Source organism: Xiphophorus couchianus, chromosome 11 (genome assembly GCF_001444195.1).
Source record: "Xiphophorus couchianus chromosome 11, X_couchianus-1.0, whole genome shotgun sequence".
Lineage (NCBI taxonomy): Eukaryota > Metazoa > Chordata > Actinopteri > Cyprinodontiformes > Poeciliidae > Xiphophorus > Xiphophorus couchianus.
In genome coordinates, this window is record NC_040238.1 from 18,066,206 (window position 1) to 18,083,139 (window position 16,934).

General features: G+C 36.0%; 2 protein-coding genes across 2 annotated transcripts; one reads left to right on the plus strand and one right to left on the minus strand.

Moving 5' to 3' along the window:
• Positions 1-2,867: 2,867 nt before the first annotated feature.
• casr (calcium-sensing receptor) lies at positions 2,868-9,074 on the minus strand. Its single transcript, XM_028031974.1, has 6 exons — positions 8,808-9,074; positions 7,577-7,883; positions 6,547-7,386; positions 6,227-6,457; positions 4,483-4,606; positions 2,868-4,403 (listed from the first exon to the last, which is right to left on the minus strand). The coding sequence occupies exons 1-6, from the start codon at positions 8,990-8,992 to the stop codon at positions 3,268-3,270; spliced, it is 2,823 nt and encodes a 940-aa protein (XP_027887775.1). The 5' UTR covers positions 8,993-9,074; the 3' UTR covers positions 2,868-3,267.
• A 1,916-nt stretch (positions 9,075-10,990) lies between these two features.
• Positions 10,991-16,572, plus strand: LOC114153490 (cationic amino acid transporter 2). Its single transcript, XM_028032075.1, has 12 exons — positions 10,991-11,247; positions 12,062-12,431; positions 13,042-13,197; positions 13,299-13,455; positions 13,544-13,677; positions 13,796-14,018; positions 14,231-14,367; positions 14,606-14,708; positions 15,426-15,559; positions 15,654-15,820; positions 15,961-16,069; positions 16,172-16,572. The coding sequence occupies exons 2-12, from the start codon at positions 12,062-12,064 to the stop codon at positions 16,255-16,257; spliced, it is 1,776 nt and encodes a 591-aa protein (XP_027887876.1). The 5' UTR covers positions 10,991-11,247; the 3' UTR covers positions 16,258-16,572.
• The last annotated feature ends 362 nt before the right edge of the window (positions 16,573-16,934 follow it).

Sequence of the window (16,934 nt, forward strand, 5' to 3'; positions counted from 1 at the left end):
TTTCCGCTTACAGTATTTTCAAAATAAAATGTATATTTTTCTTTTCTTGGTGAACGCTGTAAATTGTATATTAGTAGTAGCCTAAGTGTTCTACTGTTGTTTATTTTTTCATTACGGAACGTAAACAGACATTCTTTTCACGTTTTAAATGTAATTTGTAACTTTTCCCACACGTTTTGATATGCAAGTGGTGTCTTGAGATAAAAAGAAATTGTCAAAAATTTACATATTTATAGTCCTGTTTCATAATTACTTACTTAATAATATAGTGTTGATTTAGTTATTAAGCGTCATTTACAAACTGAAAGACATTTAATGTGAAGCTGAAGTCTGGTTTTGTCATGTACTTCCGGTTCACTTTTTTCCAAAATAAGACGCCATCAATGCTGTCAAAATTTAAGAGACATCAAGTGTAAAATGTTATTAACAACAATATCCTCTACAAACGTCTGCTATTATAGATCATATCTTTCATATGCTCGTATTTATTATTATATTTTTTTTATGCGAGAACTCCTGCCTGGCCTGGCAACCGTTTCTTTCTTTCCTTTGCTGGGAGGCGTTTTTTATATAATGATCGAACCAACGTTTAATCACTTGACTGTATAATCTGATTCAACACTGTTTTTCACTTTGTTTTTATCTAATCTATTTCAACTGACCTATGGTTATGTAACATTTGTTTGACAGTTGATACATCCAAATCAAGGCAATACTAGCAGCTGGTCCCAACTATTTAAAATTATTTATATTTTATACTGCAAAGAAAGAAAATCTACTAAAATTCTCAAAAATGTTTTTTTGTACTTAGAAGAGAGGCTATTCCAGATATCCCCAGTATGTGGTGCTTTTCACTTTCAAGTTGATCTGATTGCTGGACTATGTCCATGCTCCCAAAACAAAAGGGTTGTTTCAGGTGGTTTTAACAGATGTTCCTCAGTCAGAAAATTGACAAATACCTTTTGGGAAAAGTAAAGCAGAGGTTTTGTTTGTTGTCAATAAAAGAGCTTTTTTTTTTTTTTACAAAGAGACAGCGGATTAAAGTATTACATAAAAGCGCTGAGAGGCAGCACAGCAGTTTTATAGGCTTTGTTGTCTTATTTGGTAAAACTGTGAACATTTGCACAGCCATATAACTTGTAAAATTGGCTTCCAACCTGAGCATTAAAAAGAAATTTTCTATCTTCATGTCACAATGAAATCCAAAATCTCAGACCAGGTTCCACAGGACTGGAATGTGAAATACTACCACATTTGCTTTTAGAAAAGCAATTCTTAATAAATAATTCCAGTCAACATTATGGGAGCTGGAGATTTCCAAACTCCTTTTTCTGTTTCAATCTTTGTTCATCAAATCCACACTTATCTCTCAAAAGAAGCCACTTAAAGTTTATTATGTTTCCTTCTATACTTTCTGAACCACAGCTGTTCAAGAAATAATTGAAGACTTCATATTTTAAGAACTGGAAAGGTGTTTTTTCTCCTTTTTTATCTGTTGAAAAAACATGATGATAAGGTTACTGGAAATGAGACTAACATGTCAAGGTGACCTACACTCCTTGCATTTAACAGAGACTTGTGATTAGCATGTAGCTGACAGAGAAAACTCCTCGAAAGAAACACAACAGAACAGCATAGACATATGATTACTGTACAACCACACATTGCTGGAGTTTTATGTTATAGATCAAAACAAAGTAGTGCATAATTGTGGTGTGAAAAGAAAATGGTACATGTTTTTCAAATGTTTTATACAAACAAATTTGGTCTTTCATGTTTTATTTCATGGTCCTGGTGGAAGGCAAATCTTGTCCAATTTTTTGATGCCTTTTGCTGGTTTTCTGCAAGGAATTTCATTTTCTATTCAGCACTGATTCGCTTTTCTGTCTGTGTTGAAGAAAGGCATCTTTAGAGCATAACGCTATGTGAGATTCATCCAGAGTTTTTATGGGCCTCTTGGGTGCTTCTCTGATTCAAGTCTTCCTTTCCCTTCCTCTCAGTTTATGTTGACAGCCATGTTTTGTAGCTTTTTTGTTTTTTCAACTTTATCCCTGACCAGTCTGCTGTGTTCTGTGGTTTTCATGATGCTTGCTCACTAATGTTCTATAAGAAGCCTTTGAGATCTTCACAACAGAACAATGAAGGTCTCAAATATTCACAGAACATTTGGGTTTATGGAGAAATTAAAGTATACACAGGTTGCTTCTGTGTATTAATTAGTAAAGTCTGTTAACAATAGGAGTATCAGAGTAAAGGGGCTTTCATGCAAATCCACACTACATAGAAAAACTTCAGAAAAATGTTTTTCATGATTATGTGCTATTTTGTGATTGTCTGTCAAATAAAATCCCAATGAAATATTCTGAGGGTAATGACTGTAAGATAACATAATATCATGGATTATTTTTCAAAGGACCCTCTTTGTTTTCTTTGACTAAGGATGTGGGCTCATTTGATTCAGTTGCAGAGGTGAAAATGGTGTATAATGTAACATAAATTCAAGAGTGTCCTTAAAAGAAAAGTATAGAACAGAAAAGAAAAGAAGCTGAAAGAAAAGAAAAACAAGACCATTACCAACCCTCTCCAGCTCTAAAAGTGACAATCAATGAAGAAATAAAGACAAATGTCTTGTAGATATCCCACTCACGTAAAGAATAAACATAATGATGTGATTTAATGGCTTTATTTATACAAAATATTCAATTGTTTCTTAAAATATCTTACTCTAAAGCAGATTTAAGCTGAAAACTAATGTTATAAAGTTTAAGTGTAAGTTGGACTGACTTTTACATTATTAAGTAAATTTTTCAGTCAACATACAAAGAAAATTAAAATAAAAAATAGTTTTTTAAAAATAAAATCTGACATACATCTCATGTTCTGACTGATTAAATTGAATTTAAGAAGTCAAGCAATTCATAAAAAATAAGTTAAGTGGTTCCACATTGAATCTTTGAGTTGCTACCATGAATCATACATTTTTGTTCTTTGTACAACTCACAGCTCCAGGTTTTACACTAGTACTTATTTTGACTTTATGGATTAGTTTTGTCAATCTCCATTCCCATCTTGGTGCCTCATTTTGACCCTTACACTCTTGTGCATACCATGGTGGGCACTTTAGTTTTCTAAGAAAAAAAATCAGTGGTCTTCTCATGTGTAACTTGCACAATCCATTAGTGTTAACATTTCTGTGAAAAGCTAAATGTCTAGTTTATTGAAATTGTTGGGGGTCAGGTAATGCAGATCATGCCAATACGTTCTCAACTAAATCAGAGAACTCCTTCTTGACTCCTCAAAGCTCAACGACAGAGTAACTGTTCCACTGCCAAAGCTCACCCTCGGCTTGTGCCTCCCTGAAGTCGTGTCGCAATCATTGCCATTGGTCTTGAGGCTGATGGATGAGGATGGAGTTGAGGAAGATGACCCACCAAAGCTGCCTGATTTTTTCCTCAAAACTGTGCTGTGTTTTAGCGTAGCTTTGGCGGCCACTTTGAAAGCATGGGCAGCGGTGCTACATCGTACCTCTTCAATGGTGTTCCTGGATGGTTTGAAGAGGATGATGTACACCTTGTTAAAAAAAATGCAAGCCAGTTGTCCAAAGCTGGATGCCAGGATAGCAATAGCCTCCACAGCTGCCACAAACTTGCCATATGTACTGAAGTAGGCAGGGATAAAAGAGATCCAAACAATGAAGAAAATGAGCATGCTAAAGGTGATGAACTTGGCTTCTGTGAAATTTTCTGGAAGCTTTCTGGATTTAAATGCAAAAAAGAAACAAATGGCTGCTAACAGGCATGTATATCCAATGAGAAACCCAAGAGCCATCACTGAACCTTCATTGCATGTGATGAAAATGATCTCATCAATGTCATAGTTCCTGTAGCTTGAAGGAGGGGCATTGTAAAGCCAGACCACACATATCGTGACTTGGACAAATGTGAACAGGAACACCAGGAGAAACTGTAAATTCAATCCCCACCATTTACGATGGAGACTTGTAGGAATTTTTGCCTCAAATACTAAAAGCACTCTGTTAGTTTTCACAAGGATACAGGAGATGCAGAGAACAAAGCTAATCCCAAAGGCAGGCTGCCTTAAGCGACATGTCCAATCTTGTGGTTCTCCGATGAAGATTAAAGAACTGGAGAAGCAGCAGATTAGTGAGAACAGGAGGACGTAGGACAGTTCACGATTGGTGGCCTTTACTATTGGGGTATTGCGGAATCGTATAAAAACTCCCATCACAAAGGCTGTCAAGACAACACCAACCACAGCACATATGGCCAAAGCTATCCCAAAAGGTTCTGTCCAAGAGAGGAACTCTATTTCTTTCAGGAAACAGAACGTATGGTTCCCATTGGACCAAGAGTTGTTTGGACACTTGGTGCAGACGCTGGCATCTGTGTAAAGCCAAAAACACAATTTGTTTTAGAAACTAAAATAATTACAGGGACTACCATGAGGAGCATAGCATTTTACCTCTGTGATTACTAAACTCTCCATCTGAACACTCAGTGCATTCAAAGCAGCATGTGGGCATGCTGTCAATGATTCCTTTCCTTGTGCCAGGTTCACAGTCCTCACTGCAGTTAGAGAACGGCACCTGCAAACAGTAAACAAGTTACATGAGAAGGACAGCGACATAAAAACACATATACAACAAATAGCAGTAAAAACGTGGATGCATTTCCTCATTGAAAATGACTAGGTGATTGTTAAGATGTTAGACAAATGAATGCAAATGTTTTAAAATTTGATTAGGAAGTTACTGTAGGTGCATGCTTCATGAGGATAGAGGAGAACAAAAAGTGACACACATATAGAGATGTGCTGACTTTTCTCCTGTTCAAGCTAATATCAGTATTTAGCAAAGTGTAGATATTCTGCTGCATTTGAACCTCTGGTCCATTCTGGAGTTGTTTTTTTTGTTTGTTTGTTTCTTAAAAAATAAACTTTGATTATGAGAAACACTTTCCAGAATGAAATGACTGACAATAAAGGAAAAATGTTGCCAAGGAAAACACAAAATACAAATTAGTATTATTAAGGAGAAGTGTAGAAGACTTAGCTTAGCATTGCATAAGCAATGATCAGGATCTCCGTCAAACACTACTGCCTCCCAATTTCTTTGATGCTACAGTTTTTTAACTGGAATTCAGTAACCATGAGGAGATTTTTTTTCTTTTTTTCAGAATCTAAAAATAATGATTTAAAAAAATGTCCTGACAGCTCTAATTTGGACCATAAGCAAATTTTCAGAGGCTTTCATGCATGTGCTAGCACCTTGTGTGTTGAGTGCACGCTTTGCATATCTATAAAAACACTCCATAAGGACAGAATAACAGTATCCCAGTGACTACTTTTGGAGTAAATAAAGTGGCAATATGTAATTTTTGTAAAATAAATAAATAAAAAGAAAGGTTTTTGGCATATTTGTTAAAACTGTCACTATGTCATCATGACAGTATAGTAATCTATCTCATATACTGAGACAGATTAAGAGGAGTTAAAAAAAATCTATCTCCTCTTGAAAATCCCAGTTGGAGTTAATTGTCCATTTGATGTTATAGTTTTTAACTTTTTTAAACTGTCAAATAAAACCATCATACATTGGCAGAATTCATAAATTAATGGTGCCAAACTAAAATCTGGTGACAAATGAAATAAACGCTATTTGCTTGACAATATTGCTAACTTCCTCAAGCTAGCTCTCTAATACACTTATTATAGACAGTTATGGGTCTGTATTACTTTAGTACCCTTTTTATTTTAAGTTAGTGTGCCTCATGAATGAAATAAACACCAAATGGGACAAGAAATATTCACCATTTGTCCATCAATATATTGTCTTCTGTTTATCTGAGATGGAGTTTTGTTGGTAATAGGTCAAAGAGAGAAATAAAGACATCTCCTTACCCAGTGACTGTCTCCAGCTCATTCTGGGAAATAATAAGGACTTGGGGAAACTTAAGAACTAATATTCCAAAGAGAGTTTGATATCCTGATCAGATTACTGACAAACACCAACTAACCAACCACATCATCTTCAAAAGCAAAGGTGGCCCTGAGGTTTCCAAATCAGAGATATTTATCTCCATGACAAAACCTTCAGATCATTTCCAAGAATACCACAAACAGGACCAAGGACAATGGGCAACCCTGGTGGACTTCAACATAAAACATTGGTGTATTTTAAGAATATCTTTATCTTGATTTGACTGACCTCTGAATAGTATCCATTCCAAAGAATCTTTGTCTTGTCAATGGACAGTTTGCCCCCCCTCTTCGCATGAATATTATAGTATCCAACTTCCTTAAACATCACAGAGCCGTCTTCAGTGGATCTCTGCCAGGTTATAATGGTATAGTTTGCTACCAGGTCTGCATTTTCATCGAACTGCATCTTTTCACCTATGCTGTTGGTGTAGTTCAAATGTCTCAGCTGTTTCAGTACCTATGACAAATACCAATATATTTAGATGATTTACACATTTATAAACTTGGTTTTATAAAACTGTCTTAATCATTTATAAAACATGTTACCTGCCATGCTTCAATTTTCCTAATATCTGCACAGGAATTGTTTGCGAAAAGTCCACGTCCAGGTGTGCAGGTAAATATGTCCTGCAGGGCCTGTGCAATGGAATAAACTGCTACATATGCATTATAGGAAATACGAAGGTGTGTGTAGTCCAGGTATGGGGTCTCAACACTTGTAATATCTTCCTCACCAGTACACAAGGGTCTGAAACTAGTGCTGCCATTCTCACTTTCTTGAAGTCTTGGGCTGTCTTCTAGGTAACAGTTGAAGGTTTCTTCCCAAAACTCTCTGACAAATTCATTATGGCTGTCTTTCTTTGGTTGCACCTGCTGTAAGAACTCCCTAAAGCCGGGTATAAGTCCTGCTCTTAAAGCAAAACCAATAGTTCCTCCAACAACATCTAAATATTCTGGTTTAGCGATGAGAGAGGAGCTTGCCCATGCTTCACTAGCTAGCCAGGTGCGATCTGTGATGTTTCTCCTGACCATCTCTTTGATCAAAGGCTCAATGTCTGGGCCACCAGCAAAGACAACAATTACTTTAGCTGTGGAGTTTTCAATTCTGTCAGCCAGAGCTCGGATCTCATGATCCTCAAAGTACTGAGAAATAAGTTCATTCAGATGAATGCAGATGTCTCGCTCTTCCATTTCTTTTTCAAACTTTTCTATTCCTGGGCGCCCGTAGTCATCATCCGAAGCAACAGCAATCACCCAGTTCCACTGGAAGTACTCTATGATGTCTGCCATGGCTGTGGCCTGGTATTCATCTGTTGGAATGGTTCTCATGAAAGACTTGTACTGATTCTTGTTGCTCAGGAGTCGACTAGAAGAAGCATAACTGATCTGAAACAGGAAAGATTTATATTTCAGGTTCATGTTGTTTAACCACAAAAATCTGTAAAGCATGTTCTGTAATTCATGCTTCCGTGATTCAAGTATTCTGCATACCTTTGTCATCAACTCTACTTTGATTTTTAATTTAACCTCACAGATAAGTTGGATCAATAAATTTACCTACTGACTGGATACTGACCTGAGGGATGTAGAAGAGACCAAGGAGGTTGGCAACTGCTGTGGAGACCGCAGATCCAGCAGCCCCTACAACTGCAATGGTCGATGGGATGTGATCAGTGCAGTTGCAAAACTCATCTAAATTCAGGGAGTCAATCTTGTTTTGAGCCACAAAACTGAGGGTAGCCTCCAAGGCTTTCGACACGGTGTTGCATGTGTCAAAGATCCTGTAGCCCAGGGTGATGTTAGGCAGTAAAATGCTGCTGTTGTTGATCTCCTCAATGGCAAAAATCATTGCCTGCAGCCAGCGAAAACCCCGGAAATTGAATCTGTAAAAATAAACAAGATGAGTTCAACAAATTCGGTGTTGGAAAAAAATTTAAGCAAATGTTTATGCAGCACACTCGCACAATTGCTGGTCAACTTCCCTCCATGCCATATGTCATTTTATTCTTCTGCAGTTTTCATTTTGCACTGAACCTTTATAGGTGGAAAAGGGTCTACATCAACTGGAACTTTTTATTTTGATCCTGTTCCATGTTTATAACTAGCTCTGGAGGAGTGATATATCATTTGAAAGCTGGTGAGATAAAAAACTGTCTATGGTCTACTTCAGACAAATCATTTTGTGACTAAAAGGAATAATAATAACTTAATCATTTAGGTTGTAAAGGCAAATCAACTAACCTAAATGTTTTTTTCTAAAAGAATTATATAAAAATGGGATATTATATACCATATTGAGAATATGTGTAGGGAGCTAAAGATAAGGGTGATGATAAATGGCCTTGTAGCATCAAAGACTTGATTTATATATATTTTAATTTAACCATAATTTTATCAGGAAGCCCCTTGAGATAAAATCTCTTTTCAGTCAAGATGCACATTGTGTAACAAAACACATAAAAGGCATATACATTCTCTTAAAGCTGCAGTATATAACTTAAATTAAAATGTATATATTTTGTTAAAACTGTTGCAATAGAGTTCATATGAGCACTATTTTACCATTCAAGCAACCCGTGTATAGTGTGTCATGAAGCTAAATGTGGAGAGTGAATATAATATGCTTTTCAATTCTTGTCATTCAGCCGTTTTAAAAAATATTGTGTCCTGTGAAGACACTATGAGTTTTTCTTTCAGTTTTATTTGAAATGCCAGTAGATATTCATTAAGTCTCTACTTGCATATTTTTTGCTACCATATTTTAAAAACTGGTTTGGTAAGTTAATCATAAACATCACAAATCTTACCGAACACATTGTGTAGATTCGGGTCGAGCTGCTAGGTCTTGGTCTTTAGATGCAACACCAAAGTGCATGGGGAAAAGACCTCCAAGCAAAATGTCTCCGGTCATCTGTGCTCTTTGGTGGGGCCCATATGTTGAAATCACATAATTGGACCCCAACACTAACAGATAATATAAAAACAGTCTCATCTTCAATTGGGTTGGAGTATTTTCTGTGACTTGTCGAGATCAAGATGGTATTATGCTCTTCTTCCTCCACTCCCCTTGATGCTCTGATTTCTTTTAACCATGTTTGTAATTATGAGAATAATTACCTGTGGGAGAAATAGAAAAGGGAACACATGTTTTGCCTTTCCAGACAACAAGATGAATTTAGCATATAATAGAGTTTTGTGCATAATAAACTTCAGGTGCACAGACACAAAACTGAACATTTCACTCCTGAGTTATAAGGTCAGCATGCTACTTGAAATACGCCAAACAGACGCAGGATTTCCACAGCTGAGAGCTGAGTCACACCATAACGACCCTCCTTCAGGTAGACCTTAAAGCTGTGGCCAGTGAACTGCAGTTACCATGGAGAAAGTCCATGGCTGCTCCTCCAAAACTAGTTAATACTGCTGGAAAAATGCTGGAGCAGAGCTCTGATAATGAAGTCACTACCTCCCCTGAAACTTTTTTTGGAGGAAGGAACAGTATGAGCTTTTGTAGTGTCCAAGGAAAATGTTTCCTTGAAATATAATACAACTTCCTAGTTTAATTAGTGAAGGACCTTGTCTTTTTGTTTAATGTAAAAATGTAAACAAAACCAAAGATTTTTTGTGCTTCCACATCAAAGAAAAATGAATAAATATACTTAATATGAAGTTAAAATAAGTGCCTTTCAAGTCCCAAGAGAAGTGTTATTTTCTGATTTAAGCTAGAAAAAAAACTTGAAATATTTCCAGCCACATTTTCTTTGCAATTTCGAACAATTTCCAAATATATAAACAAAAAGTTAAAGATGAATCATAAGAAGAAAACTCACCATCTGAGTTCTTCTATAGCAGATAACCTCAAACAGTCATCCTGCCACTCTGACCCAGCTTCAAGCACTTTATCTGAAATATCCAGGATGCTGAATGAATTCAAAGGACTCTGCTGCCGGCCAAACCTCTTTCTGTTGGATAAATCATTAACAGAGAGAAGGATTGTTCATTTCCTTCAGCTAATGAAGTCTGCTCATGGTTAATTCCTCCCAAAGTGGTCACAATGTAAAGTTGTCTCATATTTTTATGTTACTGCTACTGTCAATTATTTTTGAGTCAGATTTCAAGCAGATAAAGAATAAGTATGGGCTAAGGTACAGGTGCAGTCAAATATACAGTATTGGTATCCTCCTGTATTAAAAGCCATCTTTTACAACAGGAGGGTTATAACACATTAAAGTACAAGTACTTTGTTACATTTGTTCAGTGGATTAAAAAAATTATTTTAGCTGTTAATGATTATTTTTCTTTGCAAAATTATTGTCAATGTTACTAACATTTTCAGAGCAAGATCATAACCCTGCACTAAAAAAGAAAATATTTATTGTTAGGCTTTTTGTATAAATTTACCACAGGTCCCAATACATAAAGCAAGCTAGAAATAAGAAATACATCTAATTGACAGTCTCAAAAACCAACTTTTTTTCTTCCATGATTACTTTTCCTTCCAGTTGACTTCAAGTGATTCATTTTGAAATCCTGCTTTTCATTGTAACTTAACCCGCAGCATGATTAAGGGAACCCATGGAAGCACTGGATTGCACCACAATGTTCCACAAACAGTGGGCTAAGTCTTTCTGCCCTGATGAACTCATATTCAATTTGTTGCTGAGCAGATATACCCAGGGAAAAATATTTCTCTTTACAACATGTTGACTCATCTGTGTTCCAAACCAGCTCAGTATCCATCAAGTACAAGAATCCAAAAAAATACATTTAATTATAAACTTCTTTTTATAGCAGGAAAGTACCTAACATTTTATTAATGTGCAATTATTGAAAGGTAATATAGACCAACTGCATTTGATGAGGTCACTGTTAACTGTATATTTGTAATTGCAAATTTTCACACCAACCATAGATTACCAATTTTGAACCTAAACAATACTTGAGCAATACAAACAAACAAAAACATTTTTACTGTCATTTAAACAGAAATCAGTACATCTAACCTTCTCCAAACTGCTTCCTACTTTATGAAGTCTGTCTCATTGCCTGTTGTTCCCTCAGATAAATTCTTCAGATCTTGTCCTTTTTTCCCCCCAAAATTGGCACATAAGTATGAAATGTAGCGTAGTGTGTAAAAAATGTTGGGCAGTGGAGACTTCACAGGGGATGGATCTATCCTCACACATGGTGTTGACTTGAAGGATCAAAAGTGTGAAGGATCACACTCTGCAAGATTCAGCTGAAAAGGTAAGATCTCTTTCTCAAAAAATAAATAGAGGTATTTACATTGTAATGAATTTAAATAACTTTTTTTTAACTGAATATGAATGCTTGTTAAGCTGGGATTATGTAAAACACACATTTGTTTTAATAATGAGGTAGAGTTGTCCTGGTGGTGTTTGAATTAAATATTAGACAAAATACGTATTTACTTTCGTAAATCAGCCCAGAAGAAAATGTATTACCAAACAATATTTTGAGCACCACCTCACAACTGCAAATATTGAACAAATATTCTAAATATTCAAAGGGATATTTACTGAAGGTATAAATTTTGATACAGACATAACATATTGCAGTCGAGATTTTTCAAAGAATAGTAAAATTGTCCTTTACTTTACCACCAAATTGACAGATACCAACTTTATGATCTGCTGCCATAATTTTTTTTTTAATATCATGTGTTGTCTTGAATACCTGGGAGTACCATCTCACAACATGCTAATAAGTAGCAGAGTTGTTTTAGGTGCATCTTATGAATGACTTTTTAAAGCAGGCTGGGGTGTATCCCTACACAGTTAGCCATATCAAAAGAAGTAAAGTACCTTCAATGGTGTAAGTCAGCCATATCAAAAACACCTACTGGAAACACCTCTCATTCACAAACGATAATAAACGTTAGCGTACATGGAGTAAAATCACCTATTTTGTTTCTATTTCTTATATTTCCTAACAACTGAAGCATCTGGTTTTTTTTCTGTAGATACACAATAATTCAGATAAATGTTTTAGATATCCTTAGATATCCTTCACCATTAACTCAACCTATCTGGTTTAACAGATGTCTGGCGCAAAGATGCTACAGTTCCTCCAGAGCATTTTCCGTAGGAAACCTTTGGAGCCTGAAGGCGAAGTGTCCAACTTTCGGCGCTGCCTGACCACCCTCGACCTGGTGGCTCTGGGGGTCGGCAGCACCCTGGGGGCTGGTGTTTATGTGCTCTCGGGAGAAGTGGCCAGGACCATAGCTGGTCCCAGCATAATTATTTCCTTCCTAATAGCAGCTGTAGCCTCCATCTTTGCAGGATTGTGTTATGCTGAATTTGGAGCTCGGGTTCCTAAAACAGGATCTGCCTATCTCTACAGCTATGTGACTGTGGGGGAGATATGGGCTTTTATTACTGGCTGGAACCTACTCCTTTCTTATGTCATTGGTATGCAACACAAGTGTGAGATAATAATGAAAACATCTATTTTTAGTTAGTGTTTTTTCTTGCAAAACTGTCTTAGGTGCAAAATATAAAGATAAATTAAATAATTTCTTTCAGCATTTTGAACAATATTCATATTTATTAACATTTTCACACACTTGGAACTCCAAATCTGTAACTTTAACTAGATAGCCTCAAAGTAGCAAATAACAAACATTTTCATGACAAAACCTCTGAAAATATGAATGTGCATTTATGTTCAGAATCCAGAGTTAGGATGGTTGGTGGTTGCACAGCCTACACACAGGCCAACTCATTTTGTAAATTATAAGATTTTATAAAGCAATTGGTTGCACTGGATCAAAGTAAGGGGGTTAGAATACAAATGCATGCTACACTTTTCCGTGAATTGTTTTCTTTTTACATCCCAGTTTGTGACTTATTTGAGTTAAAAATCCAAAAAAAATACACTGAAATTTGTGCTGTAAAAAGGGAAAAGTAAAGGGGTACAAATGTTTATTTTCAAGGCATTATATATTGTGTGGAGTTTGCTCCATGTTAGGTAAAATTTTGTTACACTTTTAAACATTTTTTTCTTGTGTCTTCGCTAAAGGAACAGCAAGTGTTGCAAGAGCATGGAGCGGGACCTTTGATGATCTCATTGGACACGTTATTGCCAACTCTCTGGGCAAAGGGGCCATGATACGTTTACCTGGACTTGCTCCATACCCAGATTTCTTTGCAGCTGGCCTCATAATGCTCTTATCAGGCAAATTTCATGATTTACCATACACTGACATATTCAACAAAAAGCATCCAGTGTGTATGTGTTCAAACTGATATTTTTTTTTTTCATTTTACTTTTAATAGGAATTCTTGCATTTGGAGTAAAAGAGTCCGCTATAGTAAATAAGGTATTTACAGCCATAAACATTCTGGTGTTGCTGTTTATTATCCTTTCCGGTTTCATCAAAGGTGACATCAATAACTGGTTCATTAATGAAGGCACTCTCCAAAGAGCATTTGAGTATGGGCATCTTTTGGTTTAAAGTTGTATTTGAGTTGCTTCTGTGTGGTTCAAACTTCCTGAATGATGACATGTCCTTTATTTAAAGAAATTACACATTCCTTAATGAAACCAGCCAATGTGGAACTGGAGGGTTTTTTCCCTTTGGCTTTGAGGGAACATTAGCTGGAGCAGCCACTTGCTTTTATGGATTTGTTGGATTTGACTGCATTGCAACAACAGGTAACTAAAAAGGTTATTTGTTCCAGAGTTGCAAACCTACATTATTCGAAGCAACAACATGTTTTTATATCCGTGAGACTTTCTGAAGAAAGAATATTTACTTTGGCTATGTCCCCAGGAGAGGAAGTTCAGAATCCTCAGAAGTCAATCCCACTCGGCATAGTGGCATCCCTCCTCATCTGTTTCCTGGCTTACTTTGGTGTGTCCGCTGCCTTGACTCTGATGATGCCATACTATTTGCTCAGCGTTAACAGCCCACTGCCCATGGCTTTCACATATATTGGTTGGGGCCCGGCAAAGTATGTAGTGGCCATTGGATCCCTCTGCGCACTTTCAACAAGGTACAAATCACAAGATTTAAGTTAGAAACTCAATAATACTCTGTATTTTAGAAGAGCATGATTAATTCCATCCAGATTTTCAGAACATCTCACTGTTCTTGTTTTCTTGTGTAGACAAAATTGCTATGGATATGAACATTGCAAGAATACTGCTGGATATTTAAGCAAAGGTAAATAACGTTCACTGAGATAAATTTGTGTTTTTCATTTAGTCTGCTGGGATCAATGTTCCCGATGCCCCGTGTTCTCTTTGCCATGGCCAGAGATGGACTTCTCTTCAGATCTCTCAGTAAAATGAGCTCCAGACAAAGTCCTGTCATTGCAACGCTGGTTTCTGGGATTGTTGCAGGTAAATGCATCAATATTTTAAGGCATTTTCATGTTGTTGTTTTTTAAAATTATTTTTTCTCATTATTTTTCTCTAAGCTGATTTTGTCTTTTTTTTTACTGAAATGAAAATTGATTCAAAAATTGTCAAAGCACTTTTTGAACTGCCTGGCTCAAATATTGAAATATATGAAATAATTTATAGGTGTGATTTAATTAAACTGATGTTAAATCCAGTAAACATAATCATGTCTTTGCAGCTGTCATGGTGTTATTGTTTGACCTGAGGATGCTGGTTGACATAATGTCAACTGGAACACTCTTTGCCTACACACTTGTTGCCATTTGTGTACTTATACTAAGGTAAAAATCACTGTCCATTTTATTATTGTTTATTTTTTTAGATTCTAAGATGCAATGCTTTTTGAGACTGTGTTTGATTTTCTGCTCTTTTAGATGTCATAGATTTTATTGTAAACCAAACCACTTCACTCTAAAATGACTTATGCCCCTGACAGATTTAGGCCTAGATATTTTTTTTTCAACCTGAAAGTTTGTTACTGATAGAAAATGAAAGTATAAAATCGAATGTTTACAAAATATTCATTCATCAAAACCTTGGTCTCTTCACAGTGAATGTCTCTGTGAAAGTGAAAGCAGTGCTCAGATATCAATGTTGGTATTGTGGTTAGATGCTCAGAGCACAGCTGAAGTACTTGTCTTTTCAATCTTAAAAATTTCAAAGTTAAGTGCTCACTTTATGAAGCAAGAGAACAAATGTTCTTTTTTTCCCCCTACGCACCAGTAAACTGTACTGAAATACTTTTGTGAGTTGCATCAAAAGAAAGAGGAAACATGATGCTCAGTTACCACTACAGCAAATGCTGCATGAAAAGATTATCAGCAGGTGCAGAATAATTTATAAAAACCGATTAAATGATGGGTTGCTTTACTACACTTTAGAGCTAATGACTTTTGAAACATACACAAGGAATCTTTTTCAATAACCTTTAAAGTTTATATGAAAAAGCTACATCTATGCAACATCCCTAACTTACTTGCATCTCTTTACTTGGACAGGTACCAAGCTGAGCTCAGTGAAGATTCAAGTTTAGGCAAGTCAGAACCATTCACAGTAGGAGGTACGCTTTGTCCTCCCTCCCAAGGAACCCCACGGACATCAAGGAATGTGTCTATTTTAACTATTGCTACTGGTAATTCTCGTTTATGTCCTGTATACTTCATACTTTACACAGACGCTGTTTATTGTGAAGGATTGCTTAATTTTCCATTACTGCTTCTTCCCAGTTGTAATTTGCGTAATCCTGAGCATCTTAATATCCAAGGGTATGGACTCCCTACGGACACTTCAATGGTGGAGTTTACTTTGCGTTTCTGTGTTTGGCCTGATACTCGTCGTTACTGTATTACTCATCTGGAGACAGCCACAGAGTTCAGCCAAAGCTGCTTTCATGGTATACTAATGACGCATGTTTATGCAATATCTGATTTGTATTGTCAGTTACTGACAAATCAAGTCTTGATATTGTAGTATTTCAGTTCTTAACTAGTATTACAAACTTTGTATGAAAACCTTTTTTCTTTTTGTCCACAGGTCCCTTTTGTGCCTTGGCTTCCCACTTTTAGCACTTTCGTCAATGTCTATCTCATGGTTCAGCTTGGATCAGACACCTGGATTCGTTATGCAGTCTGGATGGCAGTAGGTATGACAAGATGACGTAACAGGTTCAGAAAAAGACACATAAAATGTGAAAATCTTCTCACAATGTCAGTTTGATCACAGATGATATAACTTTTTTCAACAGGTTTAAGCATCTACTTTTGTTATGGGGTTCAGCACAGCGTACAGAAACAAAGGATGGAGAACTCACAGGATAGAGACAGTTTTTAAACTATCACCACAATGATAGGGTAAAAGCTTTGAACCTAAATACTAAAGGATTTTTTTATGCTCAAAGCATGTGTATTAATGTTCTAAAAGTATTTGTCTCTGATGTTAAACCTTTTATATTAGCTGTGCTACTTAGATTCTAGAAAAATAACTTTTACACAAACACAACATAATATTGAACCATATTCTGTTTTACCCAGAATGACCAACATCATATTCCCACAAGGTCACAGACAAAATTCTGTCACTTGTAAGGTTTGTCCTAAGAAGTAGAACATGATGTGAATAAATTTGTTTTTTGATGATGAGGCAAAACACTGCTGTATTTTGTAACTGAAAATGATTGTACTTAAACAATTGGATTTTATTTGTAGCCATTGTATCTGCATGCAAATTAAAATTGTCCTTTGAAATGTCAATTAAATAAACATTTCCTAATAATGCTCTCAAAAAATGTCTTTCTTTCTTTTGTTCTTTCTTCTTTCTTTCCAAGCGTTGAGAAGAAATGTTCATAGACTTTGAGTTGTGTTACATTTTTGTTAAATTTACAGACATTCGCTAATTCGCAACACAGTTAAGAATCTTTGTTTTTCTGTTATTTACATGAACTCCATGGAGATGAATGATGAACTCACCTTCACATTCATAAGCGAAATACAACATAAAATGGAGGAGGG

What these genes read in the sequence shown, in the direction of transcription:
- casr (XM_028031974.1), bottom strand. Translation starts at nt 8,992, where the DNA reads ATGAGACTGTTTTTATATTATCTGTTAGTGTTGGGGTCCAATTATGTG. An exon ending in GAATCTACACAATGTGTTCG is followed by an intron (nt 7,884 to 8,807) that starts GTAAGATTTGTG and finishes TTATTTTTACAG; the next exon opens with ATTCAATTTCCGGGGTTTTC. An exon ending in GGAAAATTGAAGCATGGCAG is followed by an intron (nt 6,458 to 6,546) that starts GTAACATGTTTT and finishes TATTTGTCATAG; the next exon opens with GTACTGAAACAGCTGAGACA.
- LOC114153490 (XM_028032075.1), top strand. Translation starts at nt 12,062, where the DNA reads ATGTCTGGCGCAAAGATGCTACAGTTCCTCCAGAGCATTTTCCGTAGG. An exon ending in ACTCTCCAAAGAGCATTTGA is followed by an intron (nt 13,456 to 13,543) that starts GTATGGGCATCT and finishes CTTTATTTAAAG; the next exon opens with AAATTACACATTCCTTAATG. An exon ending in CAGCCAAAGCTGCTTTCATG is followed by an intron (nt 15,821 to 15,960) that starts GTATACTAATGA and finishes TTTTGTCCACAG; the next exon opens with GTCCCTTTTGTGCCTTGGCT.